General features: G+C 37.3%; 1 protein-coding gene across 1 annotated transcript; it reads right to left on the bottom strand.

Moving 5' to 3' along the window:
• Positions 1-481: 481 nt before the first annotated feature.
• LOC107584352 (homeobox protein MOX-2-like) lies at positions 482-9146 on the bottom strand. The gene is made up of 3 exons (XM_016270928.1): positions 8166-9146; positions 4696-4868; positions 482-1050 (listed from the first exon to the last, which is right to left on the bottom strand). Exons 1-3 carry the CDS (start codon positions 8653-8655, stop codon positions 829-831), a joined length of 885 nt encoding a protein of 294 aa, XP_016126414.1. The 5' UTR covers positions 8656-9146; the 3' UTR covers positions 482-828.
• Between the last annotated feature and the right edge of the window lie 1986 nt (positions 9147-11132).

Here is an 11132-nt window from a genome sequence, read left to right on the forward strand (position 1 = left end):
ACTGTCTTTACTCTATTTTTGATCAAATAAATGCAACCTTGGTGAGCATAAGAGACTTCTATTAAAACATTACCAAAAATCTTACCAAACCCAATTTTTTGAAGTGTGGTGTAATGTTTTTTTAATAACTCCTTCAGTGATCATGAAACATTATTTGCAGTCCTGAAGTACACAAGCCTTTGGCAAGGCAAATGAAAAGATTCTTATTATCCTTCGAAATTAAATGTTTATCAGTATGCCATGTCATATTCAATCCAAAGTACCCACATTGTAAAAAAAAATCGTCAGTCTAAAACAGTTTCATTATAATTAATCACTTAATCAAAAATAAGCTGCAATTAACGGCATCCTTTGTTTCTTTACAAACAGACTAAGATAATACTTATTCTGTGCTGTCACAGATTATATCAATGTGTTTTTAATTAAAGGTATTTTTATCAAAATCTGTATGTAAATACAGTAGCAAACAGTTAGGGCAAAAATTAAAACAGTGCAAAAATCCCCTCAAAGGCACTCATGTGGAATGTTTACAACATTCAAACTTACATTTATTTACAATTTCAAAATCGGATGAAATGCATAGTCTCTTGAAAACTGTGGCCACCTTTGACTATTATTTAGACTACTCTTCAAAGTCCGGTGCCACTGGGGGCTGAGCTCTGGTTTGCAACCCTGTGAGCATCTGTTTCACAGACCAAAAACATACCCTAGCCACTCAGAATGAAATAACACAACGCGGCCCAGTACTAGTTGTTAACAGCCTTCGGAGTACCAACATAGTTGATTCCTGAGGAAAGTGGCAGGTTGTGACCGGCTGGAGTGCGGGCATCATAAATGCGTGTGCTCAGAGCTCTGGTCGCTGTCGTGACTGTCGTCCTCATTGCTGGGCGAACCCATGGGATGGTGCAGTCCGACCATTGGGGAGAACTCAGAAGGCAAGAGAGTTCCTTTCTTTACGTTCACCAGTTCTTTCTCCCGCGCAGCAGCTCCCTGCTGACCTCCCTTCACCCGCTTCCACTTCATCCGTCTGTTCTGGAACCACACCTTTACCTGCATGCAAGAGAAATACTGATAAAGCAGTCATATAAAGTATATAGAAAGCAAACAGGATGGAGAATTATATTTCAAATTTAAATTCAAGTAGGTAGAATCAAAATGGAATGGGAAAAAAATACAACTGTTCTTAGCCTCATTTTTAATAGTACACTTTATTTCTCAATATTAATTGCTCAAAAACGTTATCACACAGTGTTATTTTGGTATCATTGATATACTATTATAGATTTTGATAATATTTTAAATTAGATTTTAATTTTAGTTAAAGATTTTAGTCAAAACTTTTTTAGTTCAATGCAATTTTTTTTCATTTTTAGTTTTTATTACATTTTTAGGTTTTTTAGCTTATTTAGTTTTAGTTATTTTAGTACTTAAACTGAACAAAAATCAGCCTCTGCAATTAGCAGAAATAAGTTTATTTTTAAACTTTATTTATTTTCGTTAATCTTTATTTTATTTCAAGTAATCAACATTTTTTTTAAAGGGTTTTAGTTTTGATAACAACCCCACCCACAAAATATTATTTGAGGTATTTCCAGAAATATTCGATTTGAAATTTGAACATAAAATGAAATGAGATTTTATTTTTATACAGTTAATAAATTAACCACTTCATTGACTTGTGGGAAGAACTTAACGAATGCTTTAATTCAATGTATTATTTAATTCAACTGAAGAATCACATTAAATACAATTTATATATTTTGATATTTATTTGCATTTATTTAATATTAAACATCTTTATTTTAATTTATTCTCTGAAAACTGTGTAATGGACATATTTGTGCTGATGTGTGACAAAATTAAAATGTTCTGATTTGAACCGTTTTTAAACAGATTTGAACAATTACAGAAAAATGTCTAATTAGTTGAGGTAAAAATGTATTTAGCATATTTTACAGTAGGTAAAGAATTGAGTAATTTTGTTTTCCGCAACTTATATTTTGCTCAAATCTTCCCAACCCTGTATTATATTAAGTATACTTGTAAGAATAATTATGAACATGAATAAATGTTGAATACCATCTATAATTCAAGAAAAACAAATGAATAAACAAGTGCTGTTTGCTCATTAGGAGACAAATTTTTGGCCAAGCTATTATACAGTAGTCAATTACACACAATGTTTATGGGACTTTATTGGTCTCCTAGCAACACAGGCGTCCAAGATCTGCTTCAGGGAAACTCAACGCCACTTTGTGGGAACGTGTGTTAGGGCGTGTGTTATGGCACTTTCCAGAAAGAGTTGTTTTGGCACGCAGACCCCCACTCTAAAACCACCATCACGCCCTCTGTATCAGAACCCCCTTCATAGTGCGTGTGTGTATCAGATCGGATGAGCGACAGATTTAAAACTTTCTCTCAAAGACTTCTGCCAACACAGCACTCAGATCCCACACGTATAGACCACATACGTAAACCAAGTAAAACACCTCATTTCATGTGCTTTGTGGGTCCTTCATATCTGCTTTTAATCTTTAAAGGAACTGTGGATCTGGTGGACTCTTGTGTTTTTCTTCTGGAGCAGATTTCTGGGAAGTTTGGTGGAGCAGCGATATGATTGGCTCTGTGGGGGTTAGCATTGGCTATCTAGGCTATTTCCACCTGGTCAGTTATGTGCTGATGCAAAACTCCTGGTCGCCCGTTGGCCCACGTTCCAGGTCCTGACTTGACACTTTGCTCTGTATTTGTGTCTCCTCTGGGATGATCAAGCTGCTGCCTAAAACGGGTCGATCGGATCTGAACAGAGTGGCGGCGCCTCACCCCCCACCTCTGGCTTGACAGCAGGACTATTTCAGGCTCCGGGGGTTATTTTAGGAAGAGCAGCGCAGGTATTTTAGCGAGAGCTCTTAAATGAGTCGGCAGCTTTCCTTACATGACAAAAACATTTAGATGAAGTGTGGGAACTTTTTTGCAACTCTTTACACTAATAACTACAGGCTTTATAGAACTGTGCTACCATATTTCACAATTTATTATTTCAAAACAACATGCATTTTTATATGTATTCAAAGGTGTGTATGTGGAATAAATATAAATATAAATGCAATAGAGCAAAGGTGCAGAGAAAGGGTTGATTTTCAGACTTTTTTTGTTAAAGATTTGAGATCAACCCACGTCCACAGATTTCTTGGCTCTGTGCTGAGAGTCATTGGATAGCAAGCAATTGTGTGGAGGAGTATAGGAAGAGAAAGGGGAATAAAACAAAAATGCAAATCCTAAGTGAGTTGCTGTACATTAAAGCTTCTTTTTAGGTCAAGACTCATCTGGAATGATCCTAAACTCTGGAATAGCTGTGTGGGATGTACAGTTCATTTAGAAGAAAGCACCAAGTATCTACCGTAGATCTACAGTGAGCTTCAACCATTGTCTAATTTTAAATATATTTAAAGAGTAATATGCAAGACTTGGGGCTAGTTTTTACTCCAGTGAGTAAAAGTAAGTAAACGTACGTTATAAGGCCTTAAAAAGTTTTTTTTATAAGAAGACTATATAAGATAGAAGAATGTATATGGGGGAAAAAAACTATAAAACATAATTATTCAAACCTTTTGTGACAATGTTCCCCAATAACAGGGCATGCTTTACAGTCTATTGAGGTAAGTTGTCACAATGGGGCCTGCAATTAAACAGCTACTATTTTCTTTGCAGTAAAGTATAAATAGCCAAATTCTGATATAAATACACAAAACCAACAGAAATTAAGTCACTAATAGATTTCTTTCAAATTTGAGTAACACTTTATTTTAAGAACCAATTCTCCCTATATTAACTAGCATGCACATTACTAGCATATTGGCTGCTTATTAGTATTTATAAAGCACATATTAATGCCTTATTCTGCATGATCATATTTTAGATCTCTTAATCCTACTCCGTACCTAAACTTAACAACTAACTTACTATATTAATAAACAGCAAATTAGAAGTTTATCGACACAAAAGTCATAGTTAATAGTGAGAATTTGACCTTTAAAAAAGTGTGACCCAAAAAAAGGATGTTTTACTCTAAATTGTAAAGTAACTGAGATACTGTACACCTTTGTGACTACTAGCCCCTGTCTCCTTCATATGATTTTATTGTCACTATTTTCAAAGGTTTATATCATTGGAGTTAATTAGCAGATGGGAAAACTGGAGGCCTCTGAATTAATGTAATATTCAATGAAAATGTGCTCATGGGGACTCTGGTTCAAGTCCAGCCATGGACTGTGTCCCGCTCCTGCTGTCCCTCTCTCTCCCTGTCACTTTCCCTCTGTCTTATCTAATAAAACTCATTCAAAAAATCTTCTAAAAAAGAAAAAAAAAGAGAATCCCTCCCTCAATCCTAACAAATAGTCTAAACCCCTCGACACAGAGCCCTGTGTAAAACACGTCACTAATTTCTAATGTAAAACATATTTCTAGAGAACCTATACTGAAATATTTTTTTAGATTATTTCAGTAAATTAGGTCATATTATTTAATTTGTTGAAAATTACTAAGCATTGCATATATAACTTTATACGACTTAATCACTTTAAGTGAAGTCAGCCTTTATGCAAAGGCTTTTTTTACCCGTCAAGCAAAGAAATATTTTAAAGTGCCAGTGTTATGTCTGTTGGTAACATGTGAAAACAGGCTCAGCATTGAACGTACTTGTCTCTCTGTGAGGTCAAGGTTGACAGCGATTTCGTAACGTCTAAGCCGTGTCAGATAGTTGTGGTGAGCGAATTCTGATTCCAGTTCTCGAATCTGTTCCTTGGTGAACGCTGTGCGCTCCTTCCTAGGTTTACTGCTCACGTCTGACTTATAGCTCCCATCCTGGGAATCTGAAATGAAAAACAGATCACTTTCCAGCCGCTGTAAATGCATAGAAAAAGAAAAAGAGAAAAAAAAATGTTAAGGGAAAGCGAAAGGGTGAAAAAATAAGATGGTGTGATAAACTGCAGGGCTCTGAAATAAAATAAGCGAACAAAAATAAAAATGAAAGCAGAACAATTTGGCCTGCCAATCACCCTTTATTATGGCGATATGGCTCTGGTGTTTTTAGCAGGCGGAGAAGGGCCAGAGAACGGAGCACATGCTCTCAAATCTGGCCTGAATCAACAGGGCTTCGTTCACACTCTCCAACAATCAGCTCAATTTACTCTTCATTTTCCACACACGTCTCCTTTAACAGAATACATGAAGCTTTCCCAGGGAACATTTATGATTGGTCCAAAAATGATCAAATTCAACCCTTTATGTGTTGATTGAAGCTTGTTATGCAATATATATTTAGGTACAGTAACACATACAATGTTATGATGATGTGTCTATATTACTGAAAAAATAATTATCTGCAAAGACAGGAATATATAGGGTATAAAATCAGTTTGATTTCCTCATTTATTAATTCATTAAATACTCAATTTAAAAAGAAACATTAACTTTGTTGCTGCCAGTAGAGCTTCTTTAAAATCAACAGTGAAACTGAATAGATTATCATGAGCAAAGTATGTAAATTCCAGGGCAAATAATTAATTGTTTTTTTTTTATCAATAATTATTTTTTGCAATTGGATAAAGCAATTGTTAAAAAGTATTTTATTTGGTAGCATCTAAATGAACTGATTTTATTAAAATCAAAAATGTTATTTAATGTCATTAATCAACCTAAATGCATTAGGTTTTTTTCCAACAAAACTCAACTCAAGGGATTGATCAGTTAGAGATAGTTTTTTTTAAAGGTAATTAAACGCAGGTCACCACAGTGTATACATATGTGAATAGCAACCAATAACATTCTCATTATTACACCATGCCTTATAATTTTATATACATTTTCTTTTAATAGTTATAAACTGAACTACTGTGAGTTTGAATTTTATATACAGCCCTTTTCTTTTCTTTGGTACCCTACTAATTTTCCAATGTCAAAATGTTTACTTTTATAATGTGAAATATTGAGAATGAACAATGTAATACACTTAAACAGTGTAATGCAAAACAATCAGTTAAAATGCAGTTAATAGACAGAGAGACTTTGAAACAACTCATTACAAAGAAATCTTTAAAGGAAAATATATCTTTTGGCTTGCCATTCAGGGACGGGTGTGATTTAGATGTCGAATTTTTGGCTCCTTTGAATCCGGCATAAAAATACAACTGCTCTAGAAATCTAAGGTTTTTATAGAACACAAGATTATGAGCTTTGAAACTCATATTTAATTTCCAAAATCACTTTTAGGAATAATATCTAATCTGTTCAGCCTATCGCTGCAACATCTCAATATCTGACACGGCTCTAAATGGAAACCACACTGGCTTTGATAACTGCCAACAGACTGGAGGAAATTGGATTTGGTATAAAGGCACAGCAAGTGCCAACAGGAGCCTTCTGGAAATTTCTACCAGCATTGGGCCTATCCATCAGTATGCCATCATGCCATAAATTACAGGCCACTGGATAATAAGCTACAGCATTTAGACCCCCTTCATGGCATGACTAAACAGACAGATTTTTTTTTTAGCTGTACAGTATAAACTGGGGTAATTCAGTTCATCTACTGTAAAAGTGAAAACAGTGAACTAAATCTTTTTTTTACAGCAGTGACTTTTTTCCTGTAGACATTCGCTCTGTTCACAATTCAACTTTATACGGCAAGATCTGTGTGTTCGTGCAAAACAACTAAGTGGCTTTTTCTGCACCACAGTTTTAAAGACTGCGTGTCAATGTCAAACCACTTAGATGACCAGGTGTGACATTTTCTATTGTTCTTGAATTTTAAGGTCACGTTTTATATAAAAATTCTCCAGCTGCAGCTCTAACTGTTTTCCCCAGCCGTAAATGGTGCGTATGTGTTTGGGGTATCAAAAGCGCAGCTGCGGGCAATGTGAGCATTTAACGGCGGCTTTCACCTGTGGTCTATTAAAGACCTGAGGGTAAATGCCAGAGTGACTTACACCTCTGAGACTGATGAGAAAAAGAAACAGGGCAGCCCCACAGCTCCAGGCCCTGCCATTAAAACACTACTGTGCCGTGTCCAGCCCAGTCAGGATTCTGGTCCTGTTTTTTGTTCAATCAACTTTTAATTTATTCTCATATCAGGAAGCATTCTCTCTTAAAACCAAGAAATATCAAGCTGCTTTTGACTATATTCATAACAACTGCTCAGTTTGATTTATTTGTAAAGTTTGCACGCTCTTCTACATGGTTCATAGATGGATTAGAGCGTTTGTGTGTGGATCTGATCTCAATGTCAGATGTGTAAAAACGAATCACACTTTTCTGCTTGTCTTTTCTAACAGACAACAGTTGTATTAAATTATTCTTCATATGTAGTTAAATACACACTGAAAAAAATGGTGTAGGATTTACGTTGAAACAATTTCTAACACATTGAATTAAATGTGAAACTTTGAAGTAAAAAAAAACAGAAATAGTATTTTCTTGCTAACTTTGAAAAATCATTTTTTACAGTGCAGTACAAATAAAATCCATTTAGTACATATAGAATCATTTTTGTTATGGATCTTGATATGGATTAAACTGTATAAATATAAAATCTTAAATGCTATTTGAAATTTAAATGTTAAAATAAAGTTCTTTAAATCTCTGATCATTCTTTTCCTATTTTAAATCGTTTTATTTATGTCAAAATATAAAGGTACACTAATTTTTTCACTCTCTTACTGAACGTTGCAAAATAAACTATTAAAATAAAACGAAGCTATTTTCTAAACAATACATTACATTAAACATATAATTTGGTGCATGGATGGATTTCACCTTACTATTTATTAAAACATATTCTCAAAATTAAATTCCAAATCCAGTCCAGATGAGAGAGAATAGAAAATACAACAAATATTACTAAAACCAATGTTTTTTGTTTCTTAAAAAATAATACATAAATCGAATGCTGCATTACTGAATAAAGTATAAGTCTTTTACTTGTGCTATTCTGAATAAATCTGATGAGTAACAAAAGAGACAGTATTCAGTTCTCGAGTCACGGAAAACACTTGAATTATTTATACTGTAATAGCTGAACAAAAATCAAGCTAAAATAATCAAATCAAGTTCAAAATGCCTTTTCTACTGAATGCATATGAACATGGAAAAAAACGTTTTGAGCTGCGTACCTGAACTGTCACTCTTCCCTTTGCTATTCCGTCGCTCCGGTTCAACAGGTGACATGGTCTGTCTCCCGTATTCTCCGGACACGCACGATGCCCCAGAATGGTCACTTCCAGAGAGTGTTGGGTTACCCGCGCACAGGCCCTGCGAGCCCACTCCTCCTGCGCCACACAGTTCTGGAGCCGCGGTGTCAGGGTGCGGCAGGCAGAGGCCGTGGCGCTCGCCATCAATCGAGGGCATCTGCGGCACATGCCAGGAGGGCTGATGCTGTGAGAGGTGTGGATGCTGCGGAGCAAGGTGAACTCTGTGATGGGGTCCTCCGAAGCCGCCCTCCTCCCCAGCGTAGCTGCAGGGCGGTGAGGGTCCCGGGAGGTCAGGGTAGGAGACGTGGTCGGAGCGGCCGTGCAGGGCCAGGGAGGACTGGGCGAACGCCGGGTGCAGGGCTTGGGACGGGGCATGCGGGCTCCGAAGGCATCCGAACAGAGAGTGATCCATGTCTCTTTAGTATCTACAAATCCACTTAACTCCGCAACAGCCTCGCACCCGTGGCCACCGTAGTCCAGGCGAAAGGAAGAGGGAGCGGGCGGCGATGAAAGGCAAGGCCTCCGGTAATCCTGAGCATGCAGCCCTGTTGCCAGGCCGAAAAAGAGGGTAAACACACACAGCCTGCAAGAGGAAGCTCGGATGACAGACGGGAGAGAGAGAGAAAGAGAGGGAGAGGGAAAGACTGAGCCGTCTGGGCCTGACTGGATACAGCGCTTCTGGAGAAGTGGAGTTGGAGCGAGGGAACGAGGGAGGGGGGTTGAACGGAGGTGCTGGAGGAATGGATGTTATATATAGGGCGTAACATGAGAGGGAGGTTGGGTCGCAGGCTCCTCGCTACTGACCACATGCATACGATCTTCCTCCAGAACAGCAAGGTACAATAAATCTGAGCCCAGCCAACTAGTTCCGGGCTCGCAAAAACTGGGGTACGATATTTTGGACCCGGGCTATCCGATCCCACAGACACTTTTTCTAAGAAATGAGTTGCATAAGCAGCCAAAAAGTGAGAGTGGAATGGATCGAAGGGGTTATGGGGGTCTTAGGGGTGGGACGGGGAATGAGGTGAGGGGTTTTGGGGTGTTATCTGGTGTCTGTTTATCTGCACGTTTATCCACATTGCCAACATCATTCAGACTGTGAACTGCAAAAAATGACAATATTTGATATAACAGCTTAACTGCATGAGACACATTAAGTTTACATTGCTAAAAATGGCTTATATTTTGAATCAAATCTGTTAAAAAGGACAATCATATAAATTTAGAATTAAATTCATTAGCACGACTAATCAAATTCGATACTGGCAGTCTGTCTACCCTGCAATATTTCAGAAATATATAACTAATCCAAATGGCAAGCTGGACTTGCTGTTTCAGACACAAAGCGAGAAGCAGATTTCTATAAATCTCTCTAGCAATAGTTACGCTGGAGTGTTGCTGGTCACTCGCATTAAAAATATCCTGCTGTTCATTCTCATGTGTATTTCTCAGATGGAAAACCATAATTCTCTCCCAGAACGCTCCATGAAACTGAAGACTTGAAAGAGTGTTTTTGCCTGTCACAAATGTGTTTGGTTTTGAGGCATGAAAACTCATTTAATGACCTAAGCTGACAGTACAGGAAAAGTCCATATGTTACTGGAAACAAAAACAATTTTATTGACTTTTATTCAGTTTTCATACTGCAAAAAATCAGAACAATCAAATGAATGTTATTGGTCGGAGGAGCAATTCATTTTTTTTCACCGTTTAATTTCACTTTATAGATTTCAACCACAATGAAATAACAACTCACAGCAATGCAGAGATCATAAAGGATCTCATTTTTTATGTGGTGGAAACTTGCTGAAGAAATTGTTGCTCATGAATGCACTGTAATTACAAAAATGCTGGCAAAATGCGGGGGGAAAATGTTTAATCTCCTTTCAATGTCTAATAAAGCTATTAAAACATAGTCTTGTGGCAAGTTCATTGTTTATCATTTCAGAGTAATTTTTTGCAACTCGTGTCCACGATTACTTTGCTGTACATTTAATTAAAAATAAAAGCCATTGGAATTTTTCAGTGGATAAAAATAATTATTTTATCCCAGTTTTATTGAATCCAGAACTCGCTTGGACTGGTAATTTAACACTTTTATGATCGGTGTAGCTCAGCTGGTGTAAAAACATAATAATAATAAATCAAATAAAAAAGTAGTCGTAGACTTTCCACCCAGCAGTATTAAATTAAACAATACAGACATTAGCAGTTCTGTTTTCTGCGATTCAATAACATACGTTTTCTTTACATTCAGCACTATCTCTACATTTAGATGACTGAGGCGAACCGAACATGCACATGATCCTGAACCCAGAGAGGAAATTAGGTTCATTTTCAAGGGGAAATTACTTTAGCAGACCACCAAGATCCGATGTGGGTGTTTCTGCTCGGCTCAGAGTGACTGCTTGTCCAGTGGTCCTGTATTAAGCTTCAAAAGAAAATATAGTGTTTATTTAACAAATTAGGCCAATTAGTCGTTATGTAAAGTAATCTCCGAGAATGGCCCCCGGGTGCGTATTAATGTTCATATGGTTTGGGTTTTGCCTCAGACCCTGCGCCATGTCATTGCCCCCAGGCCTCTGAGCGGTTATATGAGTCTGCTGTCTTTCGTTCCTCGTTCTCTCGCTCTCTGCGGGTCCAAGGCCTAAGCCTCCATAATAGCTAACTGCTAATTTGACAGTTCCCCGGGGAGAAGGGATTTTCTGCAGGTGAGTCCTCTCACCTGGTGGCCAGTTGTTGAACGTGTGTGTGACACAAGGTTGAGCTTGTCTGACAGGCTAATACTTATTAGATTTTGTTGGATTTTGAAGAGGCCTCTCCAGCCTGTCAGAGTCAATCAGACATGTATGAGAGTAAAACCAGACAGATGATTGTTAAAATAGAGCG

This window comes from Sinocyclocheilus grahami, unplaced genomic scaffold (genome assembly GCF_001515645.1).
Source record: "Sinocyclocheilus grahami isolate Dianchi unplaced genomic scaffold, SAMN03320097.WGS_v1.1 scaffold58.1, whole genome shotgun sequence".
In the NCBI taxonomy this organism is placed as follows: domain Eukaryota; kingdom Metazoa; phylum Chordata; class Actinopteri; order Cypriniformes; family Cyprinidae; genus Sinocyclocheilus; species Sinocyclocheilus grahami.

What these genes read in the sequence shown, in the direction of transcription:
- LOC107584352 (XM_016270928.1), bottom strand. Translation starts at nt 8,655, where the DNA reads ATGGATCACTCTCTGTTCGGATGCCTTCGGAGCCCGCATGCCCCGTCC. An exon ending in AGGGAAGAGTGACAGTTCAG is followed by an intron (nt 4,869 to 8,165) that starts GTACGCAGCTCA and finishes TTTTCATTTCAG; the next exon opens with ATTCCCAGGATGGGAGCTAT. An exon ending in TTGACCTCACAGAGAGACAA is followed by an intron (nt 1,051 to 4,695) that starts GTACGTTCAATG and finishes TCTTGCATGCAG; the next exon opens with GTAAAGGTGTGGTTCCAGAA.